We start from the raw sequence: 18,608 nt of genomic DNA, 5'->3' as shown, positions 1-18,608 counted from the left end.
ATCTCCCGGTACTGTGGCTCTTCCTGACTCATTCTAACCCTCATCCCATATCTATGCATAACTAAGCTCCTCAAACCCTTTTCTCATGGCTATTTCTCATACACAACTCCTCGGGCTGTTTCTCCATTTACCTCCCTTTTAGACTATCATAGCCCAAAGGGCAGAAGCCTTGCCCTGACTTTGCATGTGCTCAATCAATGCTTGTGGTTTAAATGGAATTTTGCTTTCTTAGTTTTGAATAGGAGGCTCAGGATTAATTTGCCACTGCATGGTATTTCCATAAAGGTGAGGCTTTTCTCCCAAGTAGATAATGCTTTGTGACCTTGGGCAAGTTACTTACTCTGTGTCATATAATAATGTTAGGGATATCTTTGTGTTGTTATTGATATTAGACTTAGAAAAAATTGAATTTGGAAAATGATGGAGTTAGGATTTTAACCCAAGGAGTCTGTTTCCAGCCTTGAGAGTCTGAGTTCTTAATTGTTTTTCTCAATTTAAGTAAAAGAAAGAACAAAGATATTGAGAGGAAATCCAGATAGAAATATAATGGGTAAATGCATTTGCCTCAAAGAATGAGTACAGATACATAAAATCAAGGTCAATAACTTACAGATTCCATTTTAGTTCTAGATTTTACTGAAGTCACTTTCTAAAAGTCTTCACCCTTTTTTATGTGTAAGAAAAATGGGGGAAGGTACAATTTCTTTAAGTTTTTTTTTTGAAGGGAAGCAAAACTTCAATCCAGAGACCTGTCTTCCTCTATTGAGTAAGATTTGATTTTCTACCAAAACCAAATCTTTTCTAGGACTGGAATGGCTGAGTCATATAGTAGGTGCATGTTCAACTTTATAAGAAAATTACAGTTTTCCAAATGGGTATACTATTTTACATTCCCACCAGCAAGGTAAGAGGGTTCCAGTGGCTTCATGTCTTTGCTAATTTTTGGTAATTACCAACCTTTTTAATTATAGCCATTCTAGTTAGTGTGTGGATGTAGCTCATCATGAATTTTAGCTTGCATTTCCCCAATGACTAATGATGCTAAGCATCTTTTAATGTGCTTATTGACAAAGGGTTCAAATATTTGGTCCCCTTTTTAAACTTGTTTTACAGAAACAAACTCATAGATACAAAGAACAAACAGATGATTGGATGATTGTCAGATAGAAAGGAGGTTGGGAGAATGGATGAAAAAGCTGAAAGGATTAAGAAATACAATTTGGAAGTTACAAAATAGTTGCAGGGATTAAAGTACAGCGTAGGGAATATAGTCAATAATACTGTAATAATTGTGTATGGTGCCGGGTGGTACATACTATTTTTATGAAGGATGAATTACTTTCTAAGTTGTATACATGTCTAATCACTATGCTGTATACCTGAAACTAATATAAAATTAAATGTCAACAGAAATTTAAAAATGTTTTTATTAAAAATAAATAAATAATGAAATTTATATTTCATAATATGACTTAGAGTTCCATATTTATATAAAAATAATGCCTCATTGTAATGGCTATAAAACATCCCACTGAAGAATATGCAACAGAGACTACCTGTTTGTCAGTCTTTTACAAAAGAAAAAGTTCTGAGTTCTATGTTAAAATTAAGAACAAACCTTATTAAAAGCCTCCAAGATAGTATAATTAGACATTAAAATCACACTTATAAATAACACCTGAGTCAAAGAAGAAATTGTGATGAAAAGTGGATAAATAATTAGAACAGAATTATAGTGAGAGCATTCCACATCGAAACTTGTGGGAAAGAGCAGAAGTGATGCTTTTAGCCTTATCTGTTTATATTAGTTAAAAGAACAAAACCCAAAACACAAGAAAACAAAAATTAACACAATATATCCCAAATAAGAGATTAGAAAAGGCATACAAAAGAAATACAAAGAGAGTGAAAGAAAGGAGATAACAATGATGAAAATGAATAGAAGAAAAGAAGCAAACAAAATAAAGAAGCTAATTTAAAAAATAATCAACAACATTGTCTTGTTCTGTTTTATTAAAATGGAAAAGGCATGAATGAATGCATTGAGTTCTTATTCTTGATACTGCATTCTTTCAGCTCTAGAGTTTTTATTGGATTTTCCTTTGAACTTGCCGTACCTCCAACCTCTGTCATTAAAAAAATAGTAATAATTTTCAGTTGTGTGCTGAAATTTTTAATCATGTCTTTTGTCTCCTCTGACAATATAAATATCATTTTAAAGTCTGTAGTTGACAACCCCAATGTTGGAAGCCCTGTGACTTGTTGTTACTACAGGTTCTCCTTCAAACTACCTAATCTCTGTGCCTGATGGTTCTTTAATGTCTGGTGAACATTGTTTTTAAAACATGGTAGAAATAATGTGATATCATCTTCCACCTAAATGTACCTACAGGCATTACCAACAGAGATTACCTTAATTCAATTTCAGGTATTGAAGTAATAGATAAAAAACTGGGCTGAAGTTCCAAGAAGGGCAGGTCTACTTACTGGTTCGTTATAATCTTACTGCAAAGGCCTGCAGGCTATCTCTCCAAAGCCGAAGGGGGATCCTAGATACCTCTCTTATGGGGATCAAGCCACACAGACTCTTTAATAGCATCAGAAGAGACTGGGGGAATATGGGCATCCTGAGTAGGCTCCTGAATTTGGTGCCTGCTCACATCAATATGCTTAAAATATCAACTCTGCATTTAAAGAATTCAGAAATGAGTTATGACTACAGGAAAGGTAGAATAAAGAACACTTTCATCATGGCCCCCAAGTAACCAATACAATAAGCTTATAATTAACTGGGACTCTCCCTCTTAAGAAGCTCCTGGCTCCTTGACCTGGTAGTTTATGAGCTGTTCCCTCTGCCGGGATTGTCCTCTCACAGATGTTACATATCAACAGTTCACTTTTTCACCTCCTTCACGTCTTTACATAAATGTGACCATCTTAATATGCCATGGCCTGATGATCCTGTTTAAAAGGGGAACCTCTCCAATCCCTGCTTCTTGTTGCCATGATCAGCTTTCTATTTTTTTCATAAGCTACTTATCTTCTACTATGCCATAATTTACTTATTCATCATGCCCATGCTTCGTCTACTTTGTTCACTGATGTGTCCTCACATATGGATCAGCATCTATTTAGTGCTCAGTAGATGTTTGGTAAATGAAGAAATGGAGGTGGCCCAGAGGTCTCTGGGTACAACATGGAGTCTTTCAGAGGTCTCACTTCCCACCTCTGCCCTATAGTTTACTGGAGGATTTGTTGTTGTTCTTGCTCTTGTTGTTCCAAGTACTTATAACCCTGTCCTCTAGAGCAATTTGATTAAACAGATTTCCCCTACCTCCATACACTTCTGGTGATATTTTTAGCTTTGAGTATTGTTAGACTATGGTCCCTAGATCCCACCTACCTGACCCACCCTCTGGCTCTGCATCTCACTAGTAGGAAGGTCTTTTCAGAGGCGCCTGGAGTATTTTAAACCATGGACTACCACGCCCTGGATACATCTCCATGATAGTGAGGATTTTGCCCAGAAGCAGAATTACCTCTCCTTTTGGATACTGGGATAATTCTATAATAGGCTTCTTTCTTGGCTTCCTTGAGTAGCAGTCCTTTCTCCTGAATGACTGATTCTGTTTTGGAGTACCCCTTCTTGCCCATCTCTTTCAGGAGACTGAAGCTGGTTTTATTCTCCTTACTGTTTAATGCAATGGGAACAATATTATCTTTTCCTTTTCCAAGTTCCCAAAGGACTGTCACACTGGACTTAAGTTGATGGTGATCCTTTGAAACATACAAATATTCAGACATGTTAGCATCTGGTACCTAAAATCTGACAATTGCATCTTTAACTTCCTCTTCCACAGAACCCGTGGGAATTCACACCATGAATGTGAAAGAAAAATAACTGAGCTCTTTGGTTTCTCATCAAACAAAACAAGAGAACATAGATGCCTTACCAAATATATTTAAAATGAGCTGGGTCTGCTTTTACATTTTTCCAAGTGGCGTGCCAAAAAACATGAATATAGAAACTCCATATGTTATCTGAGTGCAAAATTATCACCCTAAGAGTATAAAGCTTCAGACAAGAAATAATACTTGGAATTGATTGGACGCTGAGATGAGGGGCACAGAATCAGTTTTCTAAACTTTTATACATCTTAATACTGTCATACTTCTTCCTTACTGTCATAAATGTACACAGATTACATTTAAATTATGCTACATTTTCAATAGAATAAAAAATGTAATTTTACAACACTGCTGAGTGTTTTCTCTGTTCAAGGCAAAATTGTTTCCTTAGGATTTTCTTTTTTGAAACCTTACCTTCTTTGTTAGATGACCTTGTATATATTCTTGTTCTCTTTGGCTGCGGTTATTATTTTTAGTATGGTAATTGGAGCACATATAAGGATATGCATGTTTTCATTTTAATAAAGCAAATACCCATGAACCCATTTACTGGTCCCAAAACTAAACATTTAAATAAATTATTTGCTACTCTCCAGACCATCTCCATGCTTCCCTATCCCCAGGACTAGCCACTGCCCTAGACTTTGTGCTTATTATTCCCTTGGTTGACAACCACCCACCAACCAGAGAAAGATAGATGACAGATGGATAGATAGATAGTAGAAGGCAGGCAGTCAGACAGGCAGGCAGGAAGGAAGGACAAAGAAAGGAAATGAAGGAAAGAAAAGCTGGTTAAATATATTTAGTTGTTTGGTTTTGAACTCTTTAAAAAATTCTGTTATATTTTAAATGGTTTCCTGAGCTTTACTTTTTTCACTGAACATTGTTCTTCCATGTCACTGCATTTAGCTGTAATTTATCCATCTTCATTCTTCTATATTATTCCATTATGTGGACATATCACAGTTTATTTATTCATTCTCTTGTTAGGGTGTATATGTGTATATGGATGCATAGATTTATCTATCTATCTTTGCGAGTGTAGCTAAGGGTGTTTTTTTGCTAGTCCTGTGTTAGAGGGGCTTCCTCCACTGGTAGGAGGAAGAGGAGCACTCATAGGAGCTATTAAGTATAGTCAACCCATGGAGAAAATTTGTGCAACCCAGTTATTGGGAAGAGGTACTAGTGACAGCAAGGGAAGACCTGGATTTGAGTCCTGGCTCTTCCACTTACCAGCTAGCCTATAGGTCCCAGCTGTGGTAAAATAGGAGCAACGTGGTTGTCTCTTTAATGCTGATTAAAGAGACATTCCTTAAATATAAAGACATAATGTGGACACACTGAAAGTGAAAAGGATAAGAATCCTGGTGTAATTAATGTCAGACATTTTATAATAATAAAAGGCTCAGTTCATCAGGAACATATAGTAATCCTAAACAAGTATAAATCTAATAATAGAGCCTTCAAAATACTTGAAGCAAAAATTGGCAGAACTAAAGGGAGAAATAAGTAAATCCACAATTGTAGTTGAATATTACTCTTTGTAATACCTATAATCTTCTGTAATCTTCATAGTTGATAGAACATAGAGACAAAAAAATCCATAAGGATATGAAACATTATTTAAACAATATTGTCAACTGACTAGATCTGACATTTATTTGACACTACATACAATATTTGCAAAATATACCTTAAGCGCAAATGGAACCTTCATCAAGAGAGGTCCTATGATGGATCACAAAACAAATCTCAATAAAATTTTAAAGAATAATCAAATGCAAGCAATTATTAAAATGAGGGTGAGGACTCACCATTTGTTTTATAATCTACAGTTCCATGAATTTTCTGACATGAGAAATTTTTTAGTGCTTTCTCAGTCTAGCAATATTATTTGCTTATTAGATGTTCAGAGATCTTACTAAGATTAAGACCCAGTTCTGTAATCCCCTAAGAAAAAGAGTTAAATAAACATTGCAAAGTAATAAGAGCTTGAATTTAGCCTCCTTTTTACTGGGTTCTGAAGTTCTCTATTCTCAGAATAGGCAGTCTTCCACCTGAAGACGCCTTGGCACCCTACGATTTAGACACCAGCACATCTGTTGCTTAAGACTTTCTAAAATAATCTCAGTTGCCACTGAGGACAATGAACTTCTGCAAAAGAGAATCTGTCAACCAGGGAGGGATCCTTTCTTTAGAGCCCTTATTACTCAGCTCACTTCTGGGTTGAGGGAAATATTGGTGTCTACCGCCACCCCCCCCCCCAAAAAAAAAAGGTGCTCTGTGTGGATGGGTGTTGGTGACAAATATATCACAACGTAGTCCTTAAGATCTCAAATAAGAAAGCTTTGAAAACACAGTATTGCAGGAGCTCCTAAACTGGGGTCCATAGGCTTCACTTGGAGGGTTTGCCTGAAAATGTGGATTGATGGTATTTTCCTGTGGAGAGAACTCATAATTTTCATCAGATTCTTGAGGAATAGGAAGGAGCCTTGACCTGTTCTAACATGCTAGGACAATGCACCATCTTTCAAGTTGCAGGAAGTATTTTTCCCCTTTTGCCCTACAAAGAGCCCAAAACTGCCTTTCTATTTTCTCATCTGCAGTATGGAATCATGTCCAAAAAACATCGACATACTCATTGGCTTCACTAAAGAAATTTTAGCAGCCAAACTGGCTTCCACTCAACTCTTTTTTCAGTATTCATTTATTAATGTCTTGCAGAAAAAAGTCTGGAGACACCAGTTGGGAAAAATGCCAATTACCAAAGTTTACTTGTTTTTCCATTTCATGTCAAATACATGGCAAGCTTGTACTACTACAAGAATCTGCTAGGTGCTATGGAGACTGCCATCAAGACTGAGAACCCTGGTCTAACGGGACCTAACCTGCAGACACAGGGCTCAGCGTGACGGCGGAGAGCGTGAAGATAGTCCGGCCCAAATCTGCCCCCAACCCAGCCATCTCTCATTAGCAACTGGCCTTAGGAAAAATCATGAAATGTCTTGGCGCTTCAGTTTAGATTCTTCCTGCTGTGAAATGGGCTCGAAATTACTTCTTTTTCTTAGTCGTCTGGTTTGATGTGTGGGTTGAGTGGATCCTCCCTTCATCCTTTCTAACTTTGTCTGTTGACCTGCAGGTTCATTTTGTTCCAGCCCCCCCTTACTCGTCCCCGCACAAACACTTTCTTTCTGTGCCGTGAAGGACCTGAACTCATTTCCACCTAAGGCTCTCTGTACTTGCTGCTTCTTCTGTTTGATGTTTCTCCGGATCTTTACATCTCTGCTTTTCCTTTGCTTACTTTTTCTTACACTTGGATTTCAGCTCACACATGTTGCTGCCAGAAAAGAATTCGTGTGACTATTCACCAGGACCACATACTCTGTCTCCATCACCTTTCTTTAATTGTTTGTTTCAGCATGTAACATGACCTCATAGTGCTCTAGTTTGTTTGCTTTCAAACCACTGCTCCTCCTTAGGGCTGTCGGGCCTGCACAAAAGACAGTGCTCGGTAATGCACATTTGTTGAAAAACTGAGCCAAATAAAAATGTGGCCCCCAAAGGGTGTAGATTTGTCCAGGGTGTAGGTTAAACTCATCAACCTCAATGATTCTATACAACCTCTACATTTCAGAAGAGGTGGGGGCGGGACGCTTGTTTACATTTGCATAACAAATCAACTCAATAGAGTAGTTAGTCTAGAACAATGGTCCCATACCAATGTATCAAGGTATCAATGTATCAGCGAATCAACAGTGACTTCAGAGCCCAACAATACAAAACAGAAAATCTCTTCCCCTCCCACAAGGTTTACAAAGAAGTTCTCACGTGGTTTTCCCCCTGGCTATATAAGACATCTATTAAAATGGCAGAAGGTTACGGTTAGTTAAGGGCAGTACACACTTGCGTTGCAGAGGAGAAGGTCTTTTCCTCCTGGTACATTTGGATGCTGGCTTGGGCTCTAATGAGCAGGTAAGATGGAATGGGTGGATGGGCAGATGGATGGACTGAGAAAGAGGCACTATAGGTGGCAGGAGCACCCCCTTGTTTCCATCAAAGCCACCAAAAAACATTCCAAATAAACCTTCAAGCTAAATAAGAGAACTGGACCCACTCTGCAAATGCAGCATCTTCAAGGGGTTTTGGCTAGTTCACCACCCAGAAGTTGCTAAGCATTTAGGAGCCTCCACTGGATTCCAGTGTGAGGAGAAGGCTGTACCATGGATCTCTTATTTTTGTACATATATATTTTTATTTTGAGTGTAACATTCCTTCCTCTTAAATGAATGATGGTCAATGAAACAGGCTGGGATGACTACAGCTTGAATGCCAGGGCAAAGGCTTATGCCTTTGTGATCACTAAGTAAGGCAATCAGCAAATGACAATATGAGCAAAGAAGTTTGAAGAGGTCGATTTGGAAAGCTCAGAATGAAAGCTGTTAATAGTCCAAACAAGGAAGGCAATATAAGGTCCAGAATCAGGGGAGAAGTAATAGGAATAAAGAGAAGAGGGTGGGCAAGCATTGTTTCTAATGGGGCTCTACAGGCCTGTGCGGCTGCAGATTAGGCTGGGTGGGGGTTTCATGGGGTTTGTTCTAATGCTTTTGGCCCATAGGATACCAACTATTCCGCATCTCTTCAAAATAATAGCCCCTGGTGCCTACTGGCCGTACATGAAATAGAGATTATGAAGGCACTGTATCTTTTAAAAAAAATCCCCTTTTGTAGCACTTCCTTAAAAACAGCTATTTAATGCAACTTGGTCAGTGAGTTCTTGACAGTTCTGTCTTAATGATTCTGATATTAATGAAACATCTTTGTAAAGGGTGGCAGTGTCTTCCTGGTAAGTGTTGAGCTTATGCTTTTCAAAATACCTTGTAAAAATTGTTATTAATTTCCTCCGCTGGTCTAGTGAGTGCTTTTCATTGACTGCCTGTTCTGATTCAAGAAATATTAAGCAGTTGAGTGATCAATACATTTTCAATTTCTTTATTCCCTTTGAGCTTGCTACTCTTGAGAGTTGTGATAGTTTTGTGGAGCATTTCAGTCAAAAGAGTAGCTTCATTTAAGAATCCAAAGAACAACACTCATATATTTGCTTTGGCGCTTATCAGTCAAGGACCAGTTAATTAAAAGTGACTGACATGGCTTTTTAAAAATACCTTTCCCCCAGCTTTATGGAGGTATAATTGATACATGATATTGTGTAAGTTGAAGGTATACAACTTGATGATTTGACATGAGCATATATTAGAAAATGACTACCACAATAAGACTAGTTGACACATCCATCACCTCACAGTTACCTTTTTTGTGGCTTTTCTTTTTATAGTCTCTTTTAACTGACATGATAATAGTGATTTCAAAGAACCGAATAGAATTTAGATGGTTGACAAAATGATGTATTGTGGGTATGTATAATAATAGCGTTAGATCATGTCATATCATTGCATTTATGCAGTGTTCGATATTAGAGTAAGCTCGTTGTGCTTGCAAAATAATTGTAAGAACTTGTATAAACAATTTTTTGGTATGCTAAATGATAGACAAGGTTAGATCCACCACGTGCTCCTTCTTGTTATATGGATTTATTTGTAGTTATATAAAATTACAGACCAGGGTTCTTACTTAACTCAGGATTTTAGAAAGTTTGTGGATGTGTCTCTAAGGGTATATTTTATTTGTAATGTAAGTACATTTCATGAGAGAAAAAGCATGCCTTTCACCAAATTCTCTGAAAGCTATGTAACATCAGAAATGTTTTTTCAAAGAAATGTTTTAAAAAACACTGCTATAAACAAATAACTATACTAAGAAAAAAGAATTTTCATTTCCAGAATTTTGAAATATTTAAATATATTCCTGAGTCATTTCCATATTCTCTTATAAGTCAAGTATTTTAGGTAATTAACTCTATTTAGTGTTTTAAATTTAAAATGTTTTGTAAGGATAGAAGAGCCAAAAATGCTAGTAGAAAATTTTGTAGAGATAAAATTCGTGCTCATCAAATAGGATTCAGATACTTTTGGTTTATATAAGACATTTTTGGTTTATATAAGACATTTTTAGAGAATATTTTGAGTAAGTTCTCTTAATTCAGAGGCAAATTGAGTAGAGACACTGATTTTGTTTTTTAACTATTAATCTTTTTCAGGATTGTCAACTGATTAATGAAGTATGGTAAGTTGTCATTTAAGAATTTCCCTACTCATCGCTTCTTGGCCTTTTGGCTAAGATCAAGTGTAGTATCTGTTCTTATCAGTGTAATATCTGATACATCCTTTACTGAAGGAGCTTATACTAAATGGATTTTTGAAGATGAGAGATGGAATTAGGAGCTTGCTCCATCTACTCTGAGCATCGACTGGGTATTGCAGTACTTTTGGGAACAGTACAAGAGAAAAAAAGGATTTCCTTATTAATCCTTCTTTTTAGAAATAAAATGTGGATCAGATTAATTATAGTATGAAATAGTTTGCAAAACAGTTCTATTTTAAGTCTTAGAGACATGCTTTTGAAAATAAGACCATTTCACTTTTTTTGTGATTACATGTCTCAATGTATTTATTATTTTTTTCTTTCTACAGTGTCTTTTTATTTTTTTCCTTTTTTATTACAATTTTTATGGGTTTTTTTTCAAGTAGTTTTCTGCCTTTTCCCCCCACCTGTCCCCACCGCCCTGGCCCTCCCCACCTCCCTCCCCCATTGCCACAGCCTCCTTGTTATTGTCCATTTTGTCCCTTCCCCCTTGACCCCATTATACCCTTCCCTCTCCCCTCTGGTCACTGTCAGCCTGTTCTCAATTTCAATGTTTTTGGCTACACTTTGCTTGCTTATTTGTTTTGTTGATTAGTTATAATTCAGATTTTGTATGATTAAAGATAATTCCTTGATCCCCTTTTCTTTTTTAAAGATTTTATCTCTTTTTAGAGAGGGGAAAGGAAGGAGGAAACAGGGAGAGAAACATCAATGTGTGGTTGCCTCTTGCTTGTCCCCAACTGGGGACCTGACCTGCCACCCAGACATGTGCCCTCACTGGGAATTTAATCCATGATCCTTTGGTTCCCAGGCAGGTTGGCATTCAATCTACTTGGCCACACCAACCAGGGTTCCCTTTTCCAAATCAGTCTCCATCTATACAACTTCTTGCTAAAATTTTACAAGAATTTAAGCCCCTATACTATAGAGCCCATATATATTAAGCCCCTATACTATTAAGCCCTATACTCTAGAATAAATACTGGTATTAGAGAGCCATAGATCTCAACCAGGATCATTTTGTCTCTTAGGGTATATTTGAATGTATCTGAGACAATTTTTGTTGTCACAACTGTTGGAGTACTGCTGGCATCTAGTGAGTAGTTAGAGGGCAGGGGAGCTGATAAACACCCTAGAATGCCTAGGACAGCACCCCAAAACTGAGACTTAACCAACCTAAAATGTCAGTAGTGCTATGGTTGAGCAAACCGTCCTTTATATCAGAAAAATTATGTTTAATTGGTAATTTCACAACTCCAGAGTTTTGCCATTGTTCCAACAGGCTTGTGTTGAACAAGATAAGCTGGGTCAAGCTTTTGAAGATGCTTTTGAGGTACTCAGGCAACATTCAACTGGAGATCTGCAATACTCCCCAGGTAAGTGTAAAATGCATCCAGGGTTACTTAGCCTAAAGAAACCCAAAGTCTGACATAAAATGTAGAGAACAGAGGGGATGACATTCCACACAGGAATACTAAAACCTATAATCATCTGCTATGAAGCATATCTGGTTGGTGTTTATTTATTCCATAGACAGATAATTTTTACTGTTCAGAAAGGGCTTTTCAGTTATTCTGACTTAAAGATCTTGCACCCATCCAACTGCAGGAGTAAGTGTTCCCTCCTACCCATTATCCTATAGACTTTTTAGATGTACAGTCCAGGTGAGAGGCAGATATTTTGACAGTCGAGTTCACACAGGGTATTGCAGGAAGTTCTAGGACAAAAGAAATGAGGGGATCTTGACCTGCAAGGAGTGTGTACTCTCAGAGAAGGAATGGAATATGTAAAAGAGTATCTGTAACATGAGCATAATGCAAGAAGCACCATAGAGAAATGCAAAGTGATAAAGGAACACGGAGGGAGCAATTGCATATATAAGCACACACAAATATAAACTTTCACTTTTTCACTTTCTGCTTTTAAATTAGATTACAAAAACTACTTGACGTTCATCAACCACTGTCCCCACCCCCATGCCAGAGGAAATTCCAGCTACTATGGTGTGGGGCCGCCAGAGGAACCCGTCTACAACTGGAGAACAGTCCTAGTGAGTACACGTACCAGTAGACTCTCCCTCAGGAAGAGGCAAATTTCCTATTTGCTCCAGCCTTCCACTTGGCACTTGGCATGTGCTGGCTGAAAGCCAGCTTAAAGACAGCACTGACCGGGAAAATGTTTTCTTGTGGCCACCATCCATGGTGTGAATTTGACAGTCAGTGTGGGTGATGATTAGCAATGCAGTGAAGAAAAACTGCCCTTTGTCATTGCTCTTCCCCCCAGCTGGAGACTAGTTTGAATGACTTCTATTTAAGAGGAGGATTTTTCTTCTTTTTTCTTTTTTTGCCCTGACTGGTGTGGCTCAGTGGGTTGGGAAATCCTCCCGCCATCTAAAAGGTTGCTGGTTCAATTCCCTATCGAGGCAGGTGCCTGGGTTATGGGTTTGCCCAGACAGGGTGCATGAGAGGCAACTGATTGGTGTTTCTCTCTCTTTCTCCCTCCCTTCTTCTCCATCTAGAAATAAATAAATAAATAAATAAATAAATAAATAAATAAATAAATAAAGTCTTTAAAGAAAGAAGAGGCTTTTCAAAAGTTCTAATATCACTGCTTCTCCTTGGTCCATCTGGAAAATTGCAAAAAGTAAAGTTATGGTAGTTTCCTAAAAGCCAGAGGGTGAAGGCACACACATCGCCTGCACTGGCTTTACCTACAATTTTATGTTAACTTGCTCTATCCCTCACCCTGCAAGCTCAGAGCTAGCTACAAGTAGTGGGCCAATTAATTTATACTTCAGTAGACTCCTGCAAAAGGAGATGTCCCCGCCATCTATCTCTCCATCCACATGTTCTTTTACACTGTTTTCTTAGTGCATCCATTTTATTAAAGCAGCCTGAATGTGGTGGGATATACATAGGAAATGTAATTTTTCTTTTCCTTCTGTCACTAGCTGAAACCATGCTGTGTAAAAGGTCCTTTTGCTGACCCTGTCAATTGTTCTGTCATGGCCTTTCCACGAGACAGTTCTTTGAAGAGGGAGTTTTGGGTTCCCGCTTAAGCTCTTCTGCCTTCACTTAGGGTTGCCAGGTAAAATACAGGATGCCCGATATTTCCATCTGTCTGGCAACCCTGCTTCCATTCAATTCCCATGCCCTGGTGTGCATACACCATGCTGCCTGTTGTGGTTGGGAAGTCCTTGCCTGTTGGGCAGTCCTCTCGTGTGTGGTGTGGTAGGATGGCCCAAGCCCAGCCCCTTGCATGGTGTGTAGTTAACCCCCAGAGACCCACACTTCCTTGCCATATGTAATGGTAGAAGCTCAGGCTGCTGCCTGCTGTCCCTGTCTTGGCTCGGCTCTCTTTTGGCTGCCATCTTTCTCCTCTAATCTCCTCTTGCCTGGATGAGCAACCAAAGCAGGAATGAAAGCCCATCTTCCCTTTTTGCTGACCAATTTCTGTTAATGATTCTTTCAGATCTCTTTTTCTCATTGGGTATTTTTAGGGGAAAGGAGGGAAGCCATCTCCTGTCCTTTCTCAGAAAGTGAGGAAAATACACAATTCCTCACAAACCCAAAGATTACCCTCTATCTCTCACTCCTCTCCGTGTGTGCTAGTTCTGCTCTGGGAGACATTTGGCTGCAGTTGAGGGTGTAGTGTTTTTTAGAATTTGGGAGATGGTTAGCACTCTTTTTGCCCCCAGCCTTTGACTTTAGCCACTAACTAGGAGCCACATGGAAAGTCCCACTTAACACCCTGCTGCATTGTTTGTATAGAACAGTGCTTCGGACCTCTATTTTGAAGGAAATACTCATCAGTCTCTGCAGAACATCCCTGAAAACCAGCTGGTACAACCTCCTGTTCTCCAGCAAAAAGGAGGAAAAGGTACGTGGATCCATCACTTTTTCTGTAGGTAAAAGAACACGGTCTCCCTCAAAGTGGCTTTAAGGGGATTTCACATATAAGTTTGAAATTATATTTGCAAAATATTCTCTAGTCACGATCAAGCATCACTTAACTCAGACAGGCTGAACCACTCCAAGCTCGTCATCTTGGGTGGGCCTTCTTATTACTTCGTAGAGAAATTATGAAGCTGCAAAGTGTCCACTTAGCTCAAGTAAATGAATAATGTGTATAATTTATATTTTAGATATAGAAGGGGACACTTTTTCACAAGTTATTTTAACAATCTTATGCCAAGTGTGAAACCCGCAGGATAGAAATCATCTTCTTTATTGAGTTTTCTGCAAAGAAATTTCCATACTAATTTCATGTTTTATCAATTTTAAACCCTGATTTTATAAATTAAGATGATGATCTCACCTTGCAGTTGGGCCAAAGTAACCACACACATTCACACACACCATTAAAGGGGTTGTAAATTATTCTGAAGTTTTAGGAGGCAATTTGACAACACCTCTCAAAATTCCATCAAAATTTTAAGTGCTCATATCTTTTGACTTAAAGGGACTATGTAACTCACTGGTTGATTGTGAGCTCTGGGTTAATTGTGTGAACCTGGGCAAATCACTTAACCTTCTGCACCATGGGTTTCTTATTCAAAAAATAAATAACATTAATTGTACAGACATTATAAGAGTACTGTAAAAATTAAATGAGGAAAGCACTATACTCATAGCCTGGTACTGTGGGTAATTTCTCAAAATACCATAGATGTGTGCGTGTGTGTATACACATACATATGTATTTTGTGATGAGTAAATGTTGTTTGTGAGGGTAAAAAAAATGGCAACTCATTGTATTCATTGTATAAAGATGCATCTCAATATTACAATGCAAGTTTTAAAATGATACTTGATCGTAGTTACTTAAAATTATTTTAAGAATATTTTTTTGAAAATTAATTTTGTTGCTGGAAAACAGTATACTGGATCCTACAGTTATAAAATTCTAAATATGCAGTGATGTAAAGCAGTGAAGAGTAATGTACAAAATTGACACAGAAAAAAATAAGTTTGTATCATGGACTATTAGTATTAAATATTTAACTGTGGTAGTAAGTTAATATAAGGAGAATAATACTTCTACCTCTGCTTAGCTCGTCACTAATTTTTGTTAAATAACTAGCTCACTCACTGATTCCAGGGTGTGAAGTCTTTATTTTTTCATTGATATTTTTGTTGTAGAGCTTTGCTCTCAGGAGACATATTATTCACAATTTTCTGTTTAGAGCTTTATCTCCCACCTGAAATAGAGATACATTTGAAACAGGGTAAAATAGTAATTTGAGAATTCATTGCTGGGAGAAAAAGTACATGCATGAAGTAGAACATATATAGCTATTGAAAGTCATGAAGGTGTACCTTACATGTCGATAGGAAAAGAACTCTAAAATACATTTACTTTTTTGTTTTAATCTTTTTTAACTCCATAATTGAAAAGTAATACTTTTTTAGAAAACTGGAAGTGTTCTTTCTCTCTTCCCATGTTATGCTCCAGAAGTCACTATTGTTAATAGTTTAGTTATTTCCTCTACCTATAGCTAATCACTGTATTGTCCTATGATTTAATTTATGATATGTTGTTTATTTTAAAACGTGAAAAATAGTTTACCATTTGCAATTTTTAAAGGATATGCATTTGTTCGTATGGGCAAAAAAATAATAAACACTTTCTAGAACTATGGAGGCCAGACTAGCACTTTTATTTTCACTTTATGCTTCTGTTTGAGTCATTTACTATGAGCATATAATGCTTTTATCTTTTAAAATACAAAAATTTAAACATTTTTTTTAAAAAGATGGGGGTCCATTATAAGTGACTTGACCACTGGATGACTAGGCAGAGAGTTTGTTTAAGGTTGTGACTTTAATTCATGATGTGTTTTTGGTAAGTCCCTTTCATTTCTCAATTCATAAACTCAAGATAATTTAATGCAAAAGATAATCTTTGTCAAAACCTTTGAGGTTTTTGGATGAATGATGACTGATGCAAGAAGATTACTCCCTAAAGGCTATTTAAAGCAGTTTGGGAATCCACTATGCTTCTTTCTCAAGGGGGAAATGGAATTTGGCCGTGGATTTTTTTAGCTCCTGACAGATTCGGTGAGGCATGGCATTAACAGGCCAATTCAGAAGTCACAACATAAGCTATCACCTCTCTGTTTGGCTAATGAAATCCAATAAAATAAAACAAACAAAACCCACAATTTTTCCCAAAGTTCCCTACTGAGCTATTTTGAAATTTAAAGGACTGTGTTCCTAAAGAGATAAGAACTCTGGCAGTAGCGTTTTATGTAACAGCAATGAAAAATATCACAATGCCCGTGGTCATTGTCATCGCTCATAAGCAATGTCAAAATGTCAGGAAGCTATTTTAGCATTTCCCACTCCAGTTTTTTCTATACTTTATTTTTTGAGAAATAATGCAGACCCAGAGTTTACATTTTTACCTGTCTTTGTTCTTGATTTCACTTAGATTTGCATAGTGTTTTGCATTTTACAAAATGGAGTCATACTCTTTACTTCATTTGACTTACCCCATTTGAATAAAAACCTTAAAATGACTTACTTTCCGTCCATGGCTTTTTAGGGTTCTCTTTAAAACCACTAAACATTTGGCATCTATTTTGCTCAGTTTTGTTGGCCTGTAGAAAGTATAACATACAACACAAAACTACTAGTTAAGATTTAACTGTAAAGAAAGACTGCATGACAAATGGGAGACTCAGGTAAAGAAGCTCCTGGCTTCCCTTTTTCATTGAAGGATGGTACAAAATTTTTGACAAATTCTCTGACAGAGAAAGCTCCAGTTGAAACTTCAATTGGTCAAATAGGCCCTTGACTTCCAAGTGCCATAAAACGATGCCATAAAGGCACACCTAAGGGCGTGAGTACGAGGAACACCAGTCCCAGAGCTTTTTGCTCTGTAGTCACTCAAGGGACTTTTCCTGAGGATGTTCCTTGATGCCACAATGAGTGGAGTATAACATTGTGTCCTGCCGTTGTTTCTTTTCAGGGAGGAAGAAGCTCCGACTGTTCGAGTACCTTTACGAATCCCTGTGCAATCCCGAGATGGCATGTTGTATTCAGTGGGTAGATAAAAGTAAAGGCGTCTTTCAGTTCATATCAAAAAACAAAGAAAAACTCGCCCAACTTTGGGGGAAGAGAAAAGGCAACCGGAAGACCATGACTTACCAGAAAATGGCCAGAGCGCTGAGGAATTATGGAAGAACTGGGGAAATCACCAAAATCCGAAGAAAACTAACTTACCAATTCAATGAGGCCATTCTCCAAAAACTCTCTCCACCTAATCTGTTGGAAAAAGAGATCTTCTACTCACAGTATGTTCAACCTGACCAAGAATATCTAAGTTTAAGTAACTGGAATGCAAATTATAATTATACATATGCCAATTATCATGAGCTAAGTTACCCTAATTGTGAAATATAGTCTTACATATTATGATTTTCTAACATCAGAAATGCCTGAACATAAAAAAATTAAATAAAATAATATTGAAAAATAAGTTAACTATTTTTTTAAAAGAAATGCCTGAACAGGCAATACAGATGATGCATTATAGAATTGTACACTTGAAACCTGTATAATTTTATTAGTCACTATCATCTGAATAAAGTCAATAAAAATAAAATTAAATTAAAAAATCCTTACAAATTTCAGAATTCTTCTCTTAAAGCAAATGCTGAAGAGAAAAAAACTTTATTGAGGCTATTTTTTATTACGTAGCATATAATCTATAGTAACTTGGTGAGATATTCCGCCAGTGAACCATGTTAAAATAATCCAGTCCCATTTGAATGCCTTAAATGTCCTCGCGCTTACTATTATCTGCAATCCTTTCTTCTAGATTAACAAGGCCAGTAGAGAGGCTTTGGTTTATATACTCATTTAAACATTATTTTCTTGCCATACCAAAAAAAAAAAATGACCAACAGATATCTGATGGGCTTAGAAACAAAACAAACACCGATTGTGATGATAGTGTTTATTTCATGCGAAAACACATGGAATGGCTTTACAATCTTCAGTGGCTATTATGAACTTACATTTTCTCTGCACTCGGACCTCATGACCTGTAACCCTGCGGTGCCAAAGAAAAGAAGGTCTAAGGAAAATGCCACTTTATTTCCTTGGATTTCTCTCTTCCCTAGGGTAGATCCAGAAGGTAACGTTTCTTGTTCTTCTGCCACTCAGCCACAGGGAGGTGCTCTTGCCCTGTTAGCTAAAAGGCCCAACCTTGCAACCTCATCTCCTTTTCCCCTTGAACTAGCCCAGCAGAGACCAAACTGGTGTAGTTAGGGAAAAAAAGAGAGAAGAGAGAATTTGATAAATGATAGAAATTAGCAAATAATATGCCCAGCGAGAAACCAGAATTTAGTCAGTCTGGCTTGAAAACTATGGTTTCATCTCTACAGTCCAAAAGGAACCCTGGGAAGAAATACTTTTTATCTTCCTGTTTGGCAG

At 37.4% G+C, this 18,608-nt stretch overlaps 1 protein-coding gene and 1 non-coding gene across 2 annotated transcripts; both read left to right on the top strand.

The window, feature by feature from the left end:
- Positions 1-8,673: 8,673 nt before the first annotated feature.
- On the top strand, positions 8,674-17,649 carry SPIC (Spi-C transcription factor). Its single transcript, XM_037160763.2, has 6 exons — positions 8,674-8,752; positions 10,064-10,089; positions 11,450-11,543; positions 12,099-12,217; positions 13,938-14,046; positions 17,140-17,649. Exons 2-6 carry the CDS (start codon positions 10,087-10,089, stop codon positions 17,571-17,573), a joined length of 759 nt encoding a protein of 252 aa, XP_037016658.1. The 5' UTR covers positions 8,674-8,752; positions 10,064-10,086; the 3' UTR covers positions 17,574-17,649.
- LOC119060614 (U2 spliceosomal RNA) lies at positions 10,120-10,311 on the top strand. Its single transcript, XR_005084615.2, has one exon. It is a non-coding gene; the product is annotated as a U2 spliceosomal RNA (small nuclear RNA).
- Positions 17,650-18,608: the final 959 nt, after the last annotated feature.

The sequence above is a fragment of the Artibeus jamaicensis genome, unplaced genomic scaffold, assembly GCF_021234435.1.
Source record: "Artibeus jamaicensis isolate MK-2021 breed Jamaican fruit bat unplaced genomic scaffold, CSHL_Jam_final contig_233, whole genome shotgun sequence".
In the NCBI taxonomy this organism is placed as follows: domain Eukaryota; kingdom Metazoa; phylum Chordata; class Mammalia; order Chiroptera; family Phyllostomidae; genus Artibeus; species Artibeus jamaicensis.
Note: the sequence above shows the minus strand (reverse complement) of the source record. Positions and strands in the feature narration are given on the sequence as shown.